The sequence below is a fragment of the Neltuma alba genome, unplaced genomic scaffold, assembly GCF_004799145.2.
Source record: "Neltuma alba isolate B1F8T4 unplaced genomic scaffold, ASM479914v2 tig00010758_pilon, whole genome shotgun sequence".
In the NCBI taxonomy this organism is placed as follows: Eukaryota; Viridiplantae; Streptophyta; class Magnoliopsida; order Fabales; family Fabaceae; genus Neltuma; species Neltuma alba.
Genome location: NW_021635583.1, coordinates 12,923 through 31,026, shown reverse-complemented (window position 1 = coordinate 31,026; position 18,104 = coordinate 12,923). Strand labels below are relative to the sequence as shown.

Here is an 18,104-nt window from a genome sequence, read left to right as displayed (position 1 = left end):
AGTAAATAAATAAATAAACAAAATTGTGATCCGTTTTCCTCGTCCTCCTCTTAATCAAGGACAATGAAATAAATTAAAATGAAACAAGTTTAAAGGTTACATAAAATAAGCAAACCAGCAGAAAAGGAACTAAAATTTAAAAACAATATTTGGAGATAACTTTAGGAAAAATGGAAAAAAAAAACAGCCGAAATAGAAAAATTACACACAGGGATTAGTTTGTAAAAATTGTTAAAACCCAAACTAATATTATTATGGGTCCTTATTTGCAATTTATCTATTTCCATGATCTTTTTTGCCATTTTCCCATAACTTTAACTGAGAAAAACCATGAATAAACATAAGAATTTCTCGCCGAGTGATAATAAGAAATTTCTCGAAGCTTGAACGAATCTGTATGAATCTTTTCTGTTTCCAAAATTTAGCAGAGTAGATTGATGGATCCCAAATAATTAAGACAGATGATACGATGGCAATAATGTCTAACAAGCCTTTTTAACCTTGTATTTGCCTACTTCTTGGAATCGGCCAAGGCCTCGTCTCATGTGACTTGGATTACCGAATACCGATCACGAAATGAAGTAACCCTCACCTGTCAATTCATATTATTTATTTTCTTCAAAACATTAAAAAGATATTTGGATAAGAACAAAACTATAGTTTCAGAAGTGTTTTTTTAGTTTATAAAGTAAATATATAAAAGAATTTAATTCAATTTGTGAAAAAACACTTCTGATTATGAGGTTATCCAAACACCAATATATGTTGTCACTCTCTCCACACCACCGCCAAGTTAATCTCTATCACCTCTGATCTGGACCCACGTGTTATCCACTCAGACTTTTCATCACCTACACACCCGTCCTGCCCCAAAATTTTCTTTCTTTTCTTGGAGCCCTCCTGTATTCTTACGATCCAACATGCAGTAGCTATCTTCTTCTCTCTGTTTTATTGCCTTCGCCATGGATTTCTTACCTGTTTCAGTCTCCGGAAAATTTAACATAGATCACGTCCCGCATTTTTGCTTTGTACATACCTTCAATTAATGCCCCATTTGATCTCCCAGAGGCAATAGTTATCATTTTTCCTTTTTCGTTTTTTATCTCTTCGCCTTTTGACTGCTTCTCCGTTTCAGGGTACATTCAAATCGTAGAAAGCTCCGATCGCTGTTTCTTTCTCTGGTTCCCTTTGAGATCTGATTCGAGTCTTTCTAGATGAGGAAAGAAAACTTTTTATAACACCCTCTTGGAGGGGCTTATCGGGTTTGTGACTCAATTCCACTGCGTGATTTTTTTTTTTTCCTTCATATGTTTTTTGGCCGCAAATCACCGCTTCTGGGATATGGGTTTGAGAGTGTATCAGAGTCCCAAGCGAATGCAAAGTTCCTTGTTCAGAGCCCCTCGTTCTGTGTGTCATCCCTGTAAGCCCCCTTCTGTGTTTCCCTCGTCGTCTTTGAGACATCTCAATGATAGCAACGTTGCTCTCTCTTTCCGCTTGGTTCATCGATTCGCGTTTCGGGGATCAAAGGTTTTGAGACTTGAAAGAGTGAGACGGACTTGCAATGCCGATTCTGGGGAATGGTTCGATGAAGAAATGATGATGAATCTCGTTAGGCAAGCTGCGAAGGAATTTGACATCCCATACGAAGAAGATGAAGATGACAAAAGAGCTGTAGAACTGATTCACAAAATCTCAGAGAAAATCCAAAATACAGAGCAGCTAAGTAGCTCAGAAAAGAGTTCTTTGGAGCAAATTTGGACCACGAAGCATGATGTTTTGGAGCCTTCTGAGTTGGGAATTGAGCCAGAGCCATCGAGCTGGCCGGAGAGCGCGAAAATGCCAAGAGCGTACTTTGAAAGGAAAGTGAACTATTTGGGAATCCCTTTCTCGATTCGGATGATTCAGAAGAAGCTGCAATGGCAGAAGAATCTCACAGAGGCGAAGGAATGTACTTACTGTTCTGTGAAGAAGACATTCTCGTCCGTGGTTTTCATAATCCATGAGCTTCAAAATTATGCCCTGAAAATAAGGGAAAACCTGTACTGTGAGGACTTGCAGGATCTGGTGAGAAAAATCCAAAGTGATGTCGATGCTTCATTTGTATGGCTCTTCCAGAAGATTTTGTGGAAGACTCCAAGTCTTATGGTCTATACCATGGTCCTCCTAGCAAACTTCTCTGTACTCTCCATGAATAACAACACTGCTCTTGCAGCCACTCCTTTGATTACACGAGTACAGATGTTGACCGACAGGAAGGGTGAAGGAGGTTCAGAAGTTGATGTTGATGCTGTTTCTGAAAAGATTCTATGGAATTCGATGCTGGAGGAAGCTCGTAGATTGCAAGAGTTAAGGAGTGAGACGTTGGACAATGAGACAATGAAAATGTTTGTAGCTCCAGTGTCTGTGGAGCTTGAAGGAGATGCATATGAGGAATACGAAAGAACTGAGCTCTACTACAAAGAGCACATAAATCAGGCACCTCGTAGCTCTCTTCTGCTTTCTAACTATGCACAGTTCCTCTACCTTGTTTATCATGACGTTGACAGGTGAGTATTTCAGAACTTTTCTGCTATATTCTTTCTAGCTCTCCTCCATATTAAGAAGGTACTAGTTTTCTTTTCCCCGTATTCTTAAACTCCAGAATTTCACAATATTTCTGCTGGTCATTGCTCATGAGAAAGGGAGGAAGAGGCATTTTACAGTAGTTCTGAAAATTGAATTTACGTCACTCCACGAGTTACTCCATTTGATTCTAGGAGGTACATTGCTCGTTGCTGATTATCTGTCGTCCTACTTGACCTGAAAAAAATTGAATGTGAAATGGCAGGGCAGAAGAATACTTCAGGCGTGCGGTGATGGTCAAGCCACAAGATGCAGAGGCATTGAGTAGATATGCCGACTTCTTGTGGCTGGTAAGAAAGGATCTAAAGGAAGCAGAAGTGAGATACCTGCAAGCAATGCAGGTTGATCCTGACAGCACTCATTACAAGTCCAAGTTTGCCACTTTTATTTGGAGCATCAGTGACCAAGGAACTTGTTCTCCTTCCTCAGTAAACTCCGACAGCCTCGATCCAGTCCCATGATCTATCTCAGATGCGAGATGCTGTCTTGACTTTGACATGACATCATCCAACGTTTATACCAACACCCCAAATCGATTTCATTGATATGAGTGAATGTCAATAAATACGACATCACGTACATACAATAAATCACTTAGATCAGCTCTCTGCCTCTATTCCCAGAATATAAATCTCACCCGCAATAATATTTTCAAGTCTTCTGTTGAATAAGTTTAGATGCTACTAAACAGAGCATGTCAAAACGATGGTCAAGTGAACCGTCCTCCTTACAGAAACTAAAGCCATTGAACCTTGTTCTCACACAAAAAAGGGGCAAGTACATGAGATGGAAGACCAGAGTGTAAGATTCCTGAACAAGTTACTTCACTAAAGGATATAAAAGTCCGTAAATCTACAATCACTTCATAATGAGGAGACAAAAAGCACGCCAGGGTGGCAGCACCCTTGTATTAGCTGTCAATTATACAATGAATCAATCAAAGGAATTTGATATGTTACCTTTCACCACAAAAACTTGTGATTTACATATAGGATTTCATATAAAACAGTAGAACTAAAAATAAGAATCAGATAGCTAGCTAATTCAGGATCGTGGAATTTCTTTTCAAGCTAAACTTGAACCTAGATAGGCATCACCAAAACCAGGCGTTGCGGCTGTCAACAGCCTTCACTGAAGTATACACCAAGGGCATCCTTCCATACTCTGCAGCAAATTTGTTTACACATTCTGTTCTTCTTTCACTGTGACCACCCAGGCTGCTGATTCCGGTTGATCCTATCTCAAATATTCTACCTAGAAGATTGTAAAAGAAAAAAAGTATCAGTAAATTTGATATGTGGATGTATCCATGCACAGATGGGATATGTCAAAACTGTGGATTATATATGAGCAAGACAATCTAAAATCAAGCACCGACTCATTCACAAGCTTCAATTGGTATAACAAGTAATTACAGGTTACTGACTACGTACTTTGATGAATTGCATCACTAGGCAACCAAAAGAGGGGTATGGTAAAAGATGAAAGCCCCACCCGAGATTTGGATTCAGTAAGAGACAGTTTAAATGGATCCTAATCTTCCGATTACAACTTAAATAAATGAAATGATTCTTTTCTGTTCAAGCAATTTGGAGCATCTGGCTGAAAATGATTGAGATAGAATCTCAACGCCTCTCGCTGAATCCAAAAATAGTTATTGATCGTGAGAGGCTTCAGATTGACATGAATGGAACAATTATGATGATAGATATATGAGTAGCAGAAATGCCTACTTTAGCTTCTCCAATTCTTCAATTATGAGATATAACATACGTTCCAACAATTTAGAAATAGTTCCCTCTATACACAAGTTAGAACATTGCCGGTTTAGCAGAATTTTGCATTTCTATTTTCTTGCGTCTATTGAAAAAGGATAAAATAATGCCTTTGTACCCAAATAACAGCACATGATGTCGTCATCCTCATAAGATGGGCCAAATGTTCACAATATCTCATGGACAAGGAGATGATCTGTTTCAGAGATAGCAATTACCTTTCACCCATATCGGTGGTGCACCAGTTGCATTAGCAACAAGGAAAGACATTGCAATATCTTCACAATTCCTGGTGAAATCATTTAACAACAACGTAAATAATATAGGAATCAGATAATTTACAATATTCAAGTCTTTAAACCAAGAAGGAAGCAATTAATTTTTTAAGAGAAAGAACCTTTTCTTGGTCACATATTCTCTAATTGATGCAGGCATCTCATTCGTGTAGAGACTAAAATACTTTTTGTGGAAGAATGCTGCCTTGGAGAGCACCATGCTGTACGTACCAGTCCACCACACAGACCACCACCCACCGTATTCAAATTTATCACCATTTCCTTTCTGCAAGTGAGTTGAATAACTTGAAAGGTCAACATAAGAAGTTTTAAATGGGCCCCATCCTCATAAGAATCTCACTAAAACCAATAAGAAAATAACAGTCATAAAGACAGACAAACTTTCAAGGGTTGAAGGATTACATAAATTGAATTGCAAATTCACATCAAGAATTACAGATGAAAGACACTAAACTACAGCTTCTAGTATATCGGATCACCATACTAAGAGACACTCTTAGTTAACAAAAGAAGTTCAACTTTTCTTTCCGTTTAAACTCAAATCCTCGCTGACAATGATATAACAGCTCCCCTGTTTATGATGGTAATCTACATAAGAATCAACAAGTTATCTTGCCATAACCCAAGTTGTAATCAACATTGGTTTTTTTTTTTCCCTCTCTCTCTAAATTACTTGTCTAAATAAGACTTACTTTTGAAATGGAACTCCACTCAATCTGTCCCACAAAAACTAATTTGCTTTCTATTTTTGGAAACAGAATGTTGAAAGGTACCACCGTCAAATATAATGCTAGTTAGAGGTCCTAACTCATATACCGACATTGTTCTGTACAAAAGATAACCAAAAAGGAAATATTATGTGATCAAAATTATAAGGGATAACAGACAGCACAGTAGAGGGATTTAAAAATAAGTATAATCATACCGAGGAATGTACCCAATGGGCACGGGGAACAAATCCCACCATTGTGTCTGGTGCACTTTGCCAAACATCAAATGCAAATTCCACAGAAGAGCAAGGAAATATGACATCATCATCAATGGAAAAGACTGCATCTGCCTCTAAATCTTTGATTGCCTTAAACCTATTGTTTAAACTGTCTTCTTCATTGATATCAAACTTCAATTTGACGTGTCGCCCATCTTTAGAATTGGACTGCACTACATGGTGTAAAAACTTTAAAAGGGAATCTGAAGGAGGATTAGGTTCGCTCCACACAATATGTATTGATTTTAGCCGAGGACATGATGAATAGTGCTTGATGGATTGCTTTAGGAGATCATATCTCTTCCATGTGTTCATTACAATAGAATATCCTTTCCTGTTAAGAAACATAGAATGAAATAAGTTCCCAAACATTGCAATCTATATAAGCTCAACACCTGAAGGAAAATGAAAATTAAGAGCAGCCTATATTTATTCATCTCACAATGCTCTCCAAAAAGCGTGACAATGTGAGGCAGCGTGTCCTCCAGACTCCATAAGAAAATGGATAGTCATTCATGATAAAATTAAGAGCAAGTTAGAAAGCAATTATACCGTAGACCAAGCAAAGGGTTATGGTGATTTGAAGAGAATCTATAAGAACTAAAAGTTGTGATTTAAACTCTAGACCCTGAAGGTGTCCTCACCAGTCTCGTTTTAAGGTCCTGTCTCCAACACCCCATTTCATGAATTAGTTTGGTAACATAAATTAACCTAAACGGCTAAATCCCCAAGCGAGAATTTTAAAACTCAGATAAATTGTGACTTGAAAAGCCAACCTTTGTCGGAGAGAGGATATGGATATTACTCAAGCAGACATTCAACGTGCCACAGTAGCACTAAAAAAAGAGCCTTATCGGACTATATCCACGCTTTAAAACCTTTATATATCCAAGGTAAGCACAACAATATCTACTTCATAGAATGGATTTGCAACTTTTTTTATGAAGATTTGCAACTTCGTTTACCTTCTTTCTTTCTATTTTTAGTGGAAAGGGAAACTTTCATTTGCCTTTATCAATTCACTGTCCTACTCTTTTTCTTTTGTGTCTATAGAAGCCGTTATAAGCAAACTATCAGCTGCTGGGGATCCCTTTCAAAATATTATTGGCAATATTTCAACCAAAAACTGAAATGATCTAAGTTACTTGAGGAAGGCAATCTTTTTTTCCCCCCTAGGTTCGCTTCCCATGCTCGCCCCAAATAGAAATTTTGAGAACTAGTAAGTGGAGCATAACATATGCAAAGGAATAACCAACTGATCCAAAAACAAAAGTCCGTTAGTATAAAAATCCACGAACCTTGAGGCAGAGTAAGGAGTGAAAACAGGACTCTGATTGGTCCATACCGCGAAGGCGGAAGCACTGCAGGTGAGCACGAACACCGTAAACGCAATGCAACAACAGAGCAAAAGCTTGATCTTCACCGATTTAACCGGGGCTACCAGGAGCTGCCGGAACCTCTGCTCTGCCCGACGATTCAACTTCAACCACCAGCAGCTCCCTCTCATCACCGCCAGCTTCCTATATATGGAGAGAAAACAATACACCCTCGCAAGGGACGCGCCAGAGCAACCCGATCCCTCCGACAATGATCCGAAAGTCTCAGCAACAAGTCGGATCTTCGTCCATCCGAGCTCCTTCGCAGCCGGTAAGAGAAGGCAGAAGAGCTAGTGATCCAGCGTGGCGGAGGTGTACAAGGGAATCCGAGAGGGGGGAAGAGGAAAATGAAGCAGTTTCCCAGTAGTTAGGTTCCCGTCCGAATGCTGTGTCGTATGCCCAGACTGGTCATCCTTCAGATCAGAGAGGACGCAAAATTGTCCTGGGCGCGGCACGAAGACCGTTTCTTCTCATCACCAGGGACATCCGAATTAGATGTCGTGACACGTGGACAGTCATGTACCGTCCGATGGAAGCGTCCGGCGACTTGATTAGATCTCGCGGTGTAGATTACTGCTCTATTGGAGAAGTAAATTTCATAGAGCCCCAAATAAAGCGTGGCACGCTTGTTTTTTTCTTAGGTGAACAGTGCGGGAGAAATGAGACACAAATATATGATGGATATCACATGTAATTACACGTGGAGGGTGATGATTAATTGAATGGATACTTAGGTTTGAAGAAAATACTGTAACTGTTTGGTTCAGTCACATTCACTGGATAGGACACATGGAATCAACACATTATTTGGTGCTCACATACTTCCATCAATCTCCCAACGGGTGTGGTTTAAAAAAAAAAAAAATCTACCAAGGAGATTCGCTGGCAAAAAAAATTTTTAAAAAAAAAGCCACCAAGGAGATTGACTACTGATTATTTATTCTCTGTTTTTCTCCTGCAATCATGAATCCGGTTAATTCAAGGCATCAAAGGCAGCATCTTTGGCATGAATAATTACCTAAAATATTAAAAGGTTCATTAATCTTGGATTATACACCTTATATATTGAATACTATCTCTTATCAATAACATTAAAAAAATTAGTTAAATTAGTTATTTATGACAAATTTGTATTAAGTATTAACTTTCTTAGATTATATTATTATATAAATAATAATTTTATGTATTGAAATTACTCTCTCTTTCTTGTCATTAGCTCTGTCCTTTTCAAACCTCCTCCACCCTTCTCCTTCCACTCCCCATCCCCGAAGCCTTCTCCTTCTCCAATCACCTCCACCACCACCCTTCTTGTCTGATATATTCTGTTTCAACGTCATCGTCATCCTGTGAGTGACGGTGTTCATGTAATTCTGCATTAGTATTGGAGGGTAACAAATCTTTTAAATAATATACATGCATTAAACATACGAAAGGTTAAAAATTGAAGGCATGTTATTTTTCTTGATCATGATGAAACTCAAACCTTCAAGTTGGTGAAACAACAATCTCCTCATCATTTTCTTTTTTCCATCTCGTACCAAAGACTTATCTTTTATTAGATTACTAAAGTTGCCTCAACTTTCTTTGCATTCTTGAATCACACTAATGTTATCTCTTACAAGGAGAATTTGCAATTTTTTTCTAGTTACTCTTTTACAAAATTGGTATTTTACTAATTTTTTATTTCCTAACCTTTTCAACGCAGAACTTAACTATATGACTTTTTTAATTTTATAACATTGATCTTTTTATTAAAAAAATGTATATGACATTGACTTCTAAACAGGCCATTATCAATCAATTTTTGAGGTTCTTTATCGTATTTCCAACAATAATGATGAACAAGAAAACAAAGCTAAACAGGGAGAACAGCGCCTGCGAAATTCTTGCATCATAAATCATCCTGCTTACTTCTACGGCCATGATAGAGCATGTAGAATCATGAAGATGATATTGAACTTGATCATGATCCTCCAGATACGGCCCAAAAACCAGAGCAGAGTTATTATTGTGCACTTGCTTTTTAGTCCATGGCAAAGGAAAAAAAAAAAAAAACTTATGTTGTTTGTCTTTATGTCTAAAAAATCATTCCCGCCTTTTAGTGGTATTCTCTAGTTGAAAATAATTCTATTTGAGACATTATTAAATATTAAACGTGACTACCTCTCCTAACTGAAATTAAAATATTAGTCCGTCACAGGAATCTTTGTTTTCACTTTTTTGTTGTTGTTGTGCGGTATATGCATGTAATTCTTCCTTCTTTTCTTTTTTTGGTGCAAACATGTAATTCTTCTGGTATGAGCAAGAAATGAATCTTCCACGTAAATTGGGCCTAATAGTTATGTAAAACAAATAACAGCAGGCCAATATTGCGTCAATTTTGTGCCCCACATGATCCGAAAGAAAACCAGCCTAATGTAGTGGGGAAACCAATGGCTTACGAATATATCATCTATAGAAATTTTGTACTCAGTGCTTAGGAAAAATCTCAAGAGAAGTGTTTAGTCATACCTATATCTCAAGTATTCAAAAAGAAAATCAACGGGTGAATGGAAAAAATTTATTTAGTAAAATTATAATCTATAAAACAAGTATGTACAATATCTAATAAAAAATTTAAAATTATACGAAGTCAATCGTGACCAATTACCCGCAACAGATCCTGTCAGTGGATTATGGGCCAGTGCTTTGACTGATTCAGAGATTAATTTCTAATATGCTACTGAGGTTTTTAGTATAAAACCCAGTTAATTAATTTGATGAGATTAAAAAATTAGTTGTGCCTGCAATTATAGGTGTTTATAAGCGTTCTTCACATACTTACTTCGTATTTTATATGTTACGACTGAAAAATTGCTTTTAAACTATTTCAAATAGGCCCTTGGAAAGTTAAATAAATTATTTTAAAGTATTATATTTATCGTTTTTGTTTAAATTAGTTTGGTTGGCTTATAAACTAATATATAATCTAATGATATATATAAATATTTTTAAAGAAATCATGTAATAGTAATTTTTTTTAACTTTTTAATTTCACTAAATTAGTCAGCTATGTTTTTTTTTTAAATATGTTTCATATTAAAGACAGGGTAATATCAGTTTTGACACACATACAAACGTGTGTTGGGGGGTGATGTGTGAAATTTTTGTTATTTTTTATTTTTAAAAGGAATGGCCCTAAGCACTTGGTTTGCCCGAATTCGTACATCCAAACCCGGAATTGTTCATATATTAGTTTATATGCTTTTTTTTTTCCTTCCAGCGGGTTTATATGCTTTTAATACAAATTTGTAGTCTCTTTATTTCTATCTCTTCATCTGCTATTTTCCATTTAAAAGTGTCATACGCCAAATGAAATGAGACTTGCTATTAAGTGTTACAAACTGTTGACCAGGTTTACATTCTTTTTTTTTTTTTGGGTTTCTTTTTCATCTATTTTTCAATGCGAAGAGAAATAAATATTCATTTAAAGCACCTTCAATAATCAAAACCCACAATAATAGAGAGTACGTACAGCCCCATTTCGCCTTAATCACATGGCAGGACCACCAAAACAACAAAAAAATGATGCTAAAGATCATGAATTTAGAGATGGACAAAGACACTCTCATACAATGAACAGCACAACTTAGTGACAGGTCTCAAAAACTCCACCGCAGCCCTCAAAAACTTAATTCTTCTATGATAATTTCAGAACTTAATAAATTTACTCGTAAACATGGTATTTACATTAGGATTGTACTACCTAAGTTTTTTAATATAAGATCCCATTTGATTTTTATTTTGGTTCTAAATATAAGACTCCAATCCATTTTGTCTATCATATTTATACATTTTTTCCCAAGGTAGTCATTCTAATAAGGGTAATTCTAGCCAATATACTAGATTAGCAGGATATTTTATGAAAGACAATACCTATCTATTACAAATAACTAACTTAACTTGTTTTTTTAATTTCTTCAGATTAGTATTATTCAAGGAATGAAATTACCTTTAGATCCAGCATAATCCCCTAAAGTTGGGAGCTAGTCCATGGTCCTATGACATAGCTAGGGTTTTAGATGCTGAGAAGCTAAGAGGTAGTTCAGTACAGTTAAGAAGATGAGCTGGTTAAAAGTAAGAGTAATCTTAAAATGTCAAGTTTTTAACACACGCATCTAAATTTTATTCGAAGTTGTCAGGTTCTAATACTATAAACAGTTATTTTTTCCTCCAAAATTTTAAAATGGCTAAGTAAATAAAGAATAATCTTCCCCATGAAATAAAATTCAGGGTGTGTTTGGATTAGCAGTGGAGAAGTAACTTTTTTTCAATCTGACTTTACAGAAGTCAGATTGGATAAAAGCAGCTTCTTTAAGCTTATTGTATAAGTCCGTTTTAGTGACAGAAGTCAAATTATAAAAATGTGATTCCAAACATATCTCAAATCAAAAAAACTCCTTTTGCCGGTAGAAAAGTCAGTTTGAAGGTCCAGATGTGATTCCAAACACACCCTCAGTGCGTTAGCAAGATGTCCTATTGAATGTTGACTTAACAAAAAACTTTCATCATTAGACTAAATGATTTCTTAGCACCTCTTGTTTATGTGTACCACAAAAGGGATTCGGTTACCTTTGCGTCCATCCGAAGATTTGCAAATTTAAAAATGATTTTTTCTGAAATGAAGAAGTTAATCCTTTTTACTCCAAATACACAAAAGTAAAGCCGGGCAAAAGCACACCGTTTCGCGTCATGTCATGTGGAGTTTCGAGAATAAGAATAATTAATAATGAAGTATAGTTTAGTTTAGTTTAATTAATTTAATTTTAGTTTCAAGGGACGCCTGTGGAAGTCATATTCGTCCACAGAAACCTGTGGCTCCAATTTCTCCGACGGTCCCTGCTTGAATTATTACTACATAATTTATCATAGCGTCTCTTGTCACTAGCTCACTAACTTTGCAGATAAGCATATTGTTTTATCTAATATTATATGTGAAGAGATATAATAAAGTTTTAGTATCCACACAATTATTTTAAATTTTGAAAGCTTGTTCCGCTCTCAGCTGAAGGCGACGTTTGGCCGACGGCCATGGAAATTCTTAATTTTAAAAGCAAGAAGCGCCGTGGGAATAAGAGAAAATTCTACCTTATCAAATCATGCACAATATTTATTTCCGCGAAAGTCTCACAGTTCCACCGCCTATTATGTTAAAATCGAACCCTCAAAATTAATCATCATTCAAAGTCATTTTTAATCTACAAAGTAATGGCCAAGGAGATATAGGTATTTGAATTTTTCTTTTTGGCTCGGTTTTGTTTAAAAAGAGCAAGGCCTTATTTTTCGTTGAAAATGTTGGCAACATAAGATTTTTTTTTTTGGCTACATATAGGTATTTACCTATTAGAGATATTATCGGATGCTAAATGTAAATACTTTTTCTAATAGAGATATGAATTTTGATTTGTTACGTTGTGAGCAATTAACCCTGACGTTAAATCTAACACTAATTGGTAACGTTAGATTTTTAATGAAAAGAGGATATCACTCCCTTTTTAATGCTTCTGGGCCAAATTTTTGTTCCCAATGCTTGCACGGTTCCTTCATGACTGCTGTAAAGATAAAAATAATCTCGATTGTGTTGACAGAAATAGTCTCTATCGTTGGTAAGGTTTATTCTGTGCATACAGAAATAATCTGTGCTAAATCATTTATATACAGGTTTTAAAATGTAAGTTATTTTTATGATATTAAGAAAAATTCAGGAACATGAAGAAGGGTGTGTGTATATGAACAGCCATTTGTGAGAGGAACACAAGAGGTGGGTGGGTAAGTTAGTTGTCCCATCTGGAAAAGAAAAGAAAACAACAGTACCATTTGACATAATTATGGTTTTTTTCCTTCTTTTTCCGAGTGTCTCAAGTAGATATTGATTATTATATTTGCTTCTTCATTCAAACCCACAAATACATGCAAGAGGAGGAACATGGAGGGCCATGCCACCCCCACTCCCACCTGGACAAACAATCATGTTCCTCTTCTCTTTCATGTTTTTGCCAGAACACAATAGCCACCAAAACTTACATAAGATTCCCCCATTCTTTTATTTTTGTACTCATTTCCAAATTGCTCTTTAGCTGTTTTATATATTGGTGAGCCGTTGAGGCCTCCTTTTGGTTTTGTATTTAATGTTATCCGAACAAGTCATTCTCACTAATTTGTCGACTAAACTAATTAAGATTAGGTATCATCATATCATTTCTATAATCATATTCCAACCCCTCCATTTTTTTTAATCTTCCTCCTCCCCTCCTCCTCTCGCTTTTGGCTTCCCGTTTTGTACTTATCTATCTATCCATCTCTCTCTTTGAGATCGAGAATCCAATTGCCAGAATACGCTTGTCCATTAACACTCTGTACATATGCTCAATCATTAATGGCCTCATCCCCTCGTTCCCACGCAAAGGAACGATCTGCATGAGAGAAAAAGTCGTTATTGCCTCGAGTTATCTGTCTCTATATTATTATTTTTTTCCTATGTGTTAGTACAAAATAATTTGATTACCATGAAATCTATATTTGGTAAACAGTTTTTTACTAGAAAAATAAAATAGATAGAGATGAGAGTTATATATTAATAATGAAATGAAGATGACTTCAGATTCTATGTTCTGGAGCCTTCTTATGAATTACCCAAAAATCATGGTCCACCTCATAACAATAGAGACAACAAGAATACTAAAAGCGTGCTCCTAATATTTAACGGTTGGGTTTTGAATAATAATAATGCATCGATGATTTGGAATTTCAGCTAAAATTTTGATTTGATGGTATGTTTTCATATTCACTGTTAAGCCAGTCCATTCAGCATATTACACGAACATTCCAACTTCTGTGATAAATTCATGTGGGCACGAATTTGCATTTATTCTCCAATCGTATCGCGTATTCCGTGGAAATTCATCAATCATCTGTGGTAATATATTAGTATTTCCTCCGATCCTAATTATAAGAACCAATTTGAGGAGATTAAAGAAGTAAGTTGACTTAGTTATTTGTCCTAAATATGTGTTGTTTTTTTTAAAATATTTTTATTAATCAAATGTATTGACTATAACTATTATTCTTAGAAGAGTTATTTTAAAAAAATATATAAATATGATAGATAAATTGGATTAAAATCTTATATTTAGAATAAAAATAAAAATCAAATAGAATCTTATATTAAGTGTTTTATTCTGTGGACATCAGTCATCAGCAGCAGTCAGCATGTATCCATAGCGACTTACGTGTTGAAGCGTCCTTGCCGTTCAGTTAATCACGACACTCGGATAGAGGACACGTGTCCTGACAAGAGGCTCGGGTTCAACGTGATGTTTTGTAGGTTTGAAGTTAACGGCTTATCCCGAGCACACAAGAGTAGAATTCAGGCCCCCTTACTCGTGAGGCAAAATCAGAACCGATCTCTGTTCCAGTGCGGCGCAGAACATGGTCGGTAACGTGCGAGTGGCTAGCATCATGCCAGCTGGCAATGTACCCGCTAGGGCTTGGACTTAAACCGAATAGGCCAACCAAGTCACTGTTCAGCGAAATGGTGAATGTACGAGAAAATGAGAGGACGGCCCTAAGATGAGAAAATGAGTTCAATATATTACGCCTTATGGACCCCACCACTTCTCATCTTCATCTTTCTCAACTAAACTTGATTCCGCTTATAAATCCGTAACAAGTGAACCCCTCGTCATACTCATCACTACCTCTCAGCGCTCCGTGTCTGTCACAAACCTTGGAGAATCAGCAGGGGGAAAAATGGAGGGGAAGGAGCAGGATGTTTCGTTGGGAGCGAACAAGTTCCCGGAGAGGCAGCCCATCGGGACAGCGGCTCAGAGCCAAGACGACGGGAAGGACTACCAGGAGCCACCGCCGGCGCCTCTGTTTGAACCATCGGAGCTGACGTCGTGGTCCTTCTACAGAGCCGGGATCGCCGAGTTCGTGGCCACTTTTCTTTTCCTGTACATCACCGTCTTGACTGTTATGGGCGTCAGCCGTGCTGACTCCAAGTGCAAAACCGTCGGAATTCAAGGAATCGCCTGGGCTTTCGGGGGCATGATCTTCGCCCTCGTGTACTGCACAGCTGGAATTTCAGGTTCGGTCTCTTCATCTGTTTAAAATTTAAATCAAATAATCTTAAGGCGAAGGGGAAAAAAAGAAACGCCCACCGTGGGGCTCGAACCCACGACCACAAGGTTAAGAGCCTTGCGCTCTACCGACTGAGCTAGACGGGCAGCTGATTGAGAAGTGATTTTTTCTTTTGTGATTGGGTGGCAGGTGGTCACATAAACCCGGCCGTGACATTTGGGTTGTTTTTGGGGAGGAAGTTGTCGTTGACGAGGGCACTGTTCTACATGGTGATGCAGTGCCTGGGTGCGATCTGCGGTGCTGGTGTGGTGAAGGGTTTTGAGGGCAAGAATATATACAGCATTAATGGCGGTGGTGCCAATAAAGTGAACGACGGCTACACCAAAGGGGATGGCCTCGGTGCTGAGATTGTCGGCACCTTCATCCTTGTCTACACCGTGTTCTCAGCCACCGATGCCAAGCGTAGCGCTCGCGACTCCCACGTCCCCGTAAGTAAACTCAGTTTGAAACTTTCGACGTCTATATATAGTTATAACATAGATCATGAAGTATTTTAGTTTTTGTTTTGTGACGTTTGAGTATATATGAATGAATTTTGGACCAGATTTTGGCACCGTTGCCGATTGGGTTCGCTGTGTTTTTGGTTCACTTGGCCACCATCCCCATCACCGGAACCGGTATCAATCCAGCTCGAAGTCTCGGAGCTGCCATCATCTTCAACAAACACGATGGCTGGCATGAACACGTAAGTGTTTTTAGCCGATCTGATATATTATGTCCTATTTCTGTTTAATATATATGACGCAGATTTCACGGCGGAGGGCATTTATTTATGATGGATGTGTTTAATTATGTTGCAGTGGGTTTTCTGGGTGGGACCATTCATCGGAGCAGCACTGGCGGCAGCGTACCACGTGCTGGTGATCAGGGCCATCCCGTTCAAGTCCAAGTGAGGATATATATGTATGGGATGTCAAAATTAAATGAAGCCTGAGTTTGTGGGTGTTTTTGTATCAGCAAAATTTCAGTGTCCGCTTCTTCTTATATATTTGCTGTAATATGTAAAGGATGTATTTAATGTTTGTATTACTGCTCTGGGGACTGCATGTTGCGTGAAGGGCCAGCTTTCCTCTGCTTTTAGAAGTTGGAAGGGGGCTCAACCCGGTGTGTGTGGGCCTCTTTGTATCGCTGTGACTGTGTATCTGTTAAATCATCCAATAAAGAAAAGAAAAAGAAAAAAATATATTGTCTTCTTCGTCATGGTGATGGTCATGCACAAGAGTAAATGGGGGTGAGAAATGGATTAGGTTATACGCCAAGGAGGGGGAGGGTGGGGCTGGCTGATGATGATACTGCCACCTAACTCTGGCCCACACCGTTTTTTTCTTAATCTGGGTCCTCAATAATGGGCTTGCCAACGCAAGTACCTTCGTAGCCGGAGGTATAGCCTAGTGGTGGATAATAAGTACTCTTCTAGTTTTTAATATAAGATATAATTATTGAGTTAGTTTTGGTTTTAAATATAAGACTTATTTTTTATATTTATCAATTTTTTTAAATTATTCTTATAAATACTCCTTCAACCATAATTAAGTATAAGAAAAAGAAAGGGTATTAAGAAAAATAATTATAGTATTTTAGAAAAAAATGTGTCACATTTCTTATAATTAAATAATTTATCTAACTTTTTTAATTTGATCAAATAAGTTAAATAGATCTTTTATTAAAGATTAAAAGAATATATACATCTCGCAAGACGAGGCACTAACATCACACACAGGCACTAACATCGCCATTGTGTGCACAAGACGGGGTGTTTGGCGGGTGATAAAAATACTTTTAAAAAATATTTTTTTTACAAATTAAGAAAAATTTGTTTACATATTTACTTCACATATCATAAAATTATTTTTAAAATCATGGTTTGATATCTACCTAAACACTTCCTAAATCATTATCTTCCAAGTGTTGGAGTAAAATTTATATCTCTTAACATGTAATTAGTGATTAAGTGAAAAATATCCTGTAAGCAACGCGTCGTCCCCACTTTAACAGTTGAACAGGTTCGTTAAAAGAGCAGGTTCGATTATGGTCAAGGTCCTGGGAGAGGCATACCGTGCTTGAGAAATTTGGAGTTAATTTCTACGGCTACGCGTTGTTCTTCCTTAACTAATGATTTAGGCACATCGAAGTCACCTAAAGAGCCGGACTTCCAATACTTATTACAAAATTTAGTTAATTAATTTGAAAAAATTAAAAAAAAATTATTAAATTATTTTAAACTATTTATATTTGTTGAAACTTTCCCAATTTGTCAAATCTCAGAACTGCAGATAATATTTCATAACCAGGAAGTCGTAAGTTGGATTCCGTCTATAATCTCAACTTATTAACCTGTGGAATATATTTCTGTGCACGTTACCTTCTTTTGGTAAAATATGAATTACACAAGCGTCAAATCATTAGTGGCTAATGATGATGATTTAGGCTCAAGTTGCATTATCTTTTTCAAATCTCAGCTCGTGATAACAACGCCACACAACAATTAATTAAAATGGGGCACTATCGCGAATGGCATCATGTTTGTTTAATTAGTACACTGATTTCTTTTTCTACCTAAACGTTTTTTTTTGGCCCAGCCTTTTTCTACCTAAACATTAATTCAGCTATCAATAAATATGTATATACAATTTTAAGACTGAAAATGTTATTTTGTAGCGTGTTTGGCTGGATGCACTTTATGATAATGTTTAAAGGGCAAAATAGCTGATAAAAATATAAAAAATTAATATAAACAACCAATATCAACAACAATATTAATGTAAATATCAGATATATAAAATTATAATAAATTATATTGTATTCGTGTAATATAATTTAGTGCCCGTTTGGATTAGTGGTGAACAACTATAGATCATCATAAATTTTA

The 18,104-nt window shown here is 36.8% G+C and overlaps 2 protein-coding genes, 1 non-coding gene and 1 pseudogene across 4 annotated transcripts; 2 read left to right on the top strand and 2 right to left on the bottom strand.

The window, feature by feature from the left end:
- The first annotated feature begins 731 nt into the window (after positions 1-731).
- On the top strand, positions 732-16,431 carry LOC114758833 (probable aquaporin PIP-type 7a). Of its 2 annotated transcripts, XM_028947920.1 has the most exons (5): positions 732-743; positions 14,829-15,182; positions 15,365-15,663; positions 15,780-15,920; positions 16,036-16,431. In XM_028947920.1, exons 2-5 carry the CDS (start codon positions 14,846-14,848, stop codon positions 16,126-16,128), a joined length of 870 nt encoding a protein of 289 aa, XP_028803753.1. In that variant the 5' UTR covers positions 732-743; positions 14,829-14,845; the 3' UTR covers positions 16,129-16,431. The 2 variants fall into 2 exon arrangements, with proteins under 2 accessions (XP_028803753.1, XP_028803752.1); XM_028947919.1 differs by lacking the exon at positions 732-743 and having other exon boundaries at positions 14,811-15,182.
- LOC114758826 (uncharacterized) lies at positions 1,342-3,310 on the top strand. Its single transcript, XM_028947913.1, has 2 exons — positions 1,342-2,546; positions 2,828-3,310. Exons 1-2 carry the CDS (start codon positions 1,342-1,344, stop codon positions 3,081-3,083), a joined length of 1,461 nt encoding a protein of 486 aa, XP_028803746.1. The 3' UTR covers positions 3,084-3,310.
- Positions 3,446-7,488, bottom strand: LOC114758832 (glycosyltransferase family 64 protein C4-like; annotated as a pseudogene).
- TRNAK-CUU (transfer RNA lysine (anticodon CUU)) lies at positions 15,249-15,321 on the bottom strand. Its single transcript has one exon. It is a non-coding gene; the product is annotated as a tRNA-Lys (tRNA).
- Positions 16,432-18,104: the final 1,673 nt, after the last annotated feature.

Bases quoted from the DNA above. Each gene is read 5' to 3' on its own strand.
- LOC114758826 (XM_028947913.1), top strand. From the start codon at position 1,342: ATGGGTTTGAGAGTGTATCAGAGTCCCAAGCGAATGCAAAGTTCCTTG. The intron at 2,547-2,827 runs GTGAGTATTTCA...GTGAAATGGCAG, and splicing joins GTTTATCATGACGTTGACAG to GGCAGAAGAATACTTCAGGC.
- LOC114758833 (XM_028947920.1), top strand. From the start codon at position 14,846: ATGGAGGGGAAGGAGCAGGATGTTTCGTTGGGAGCGAACAAGTTCCCG. The intron at 15,183-15,364 runs GTTCGGTCTCTT...ATTGGGTGGCAG, and splicing joins CTGCACAGCTGGAATTTCAG to GTGGTCACATAAACCCGGCC. The intron at 15,664-15,779 runs GTAAGTAAACTC...ATTTTGGACCAG, and splicing joins CTCGCGACTCCCACGTCCCC to ATTTTGGCACCGTTGCCGAT.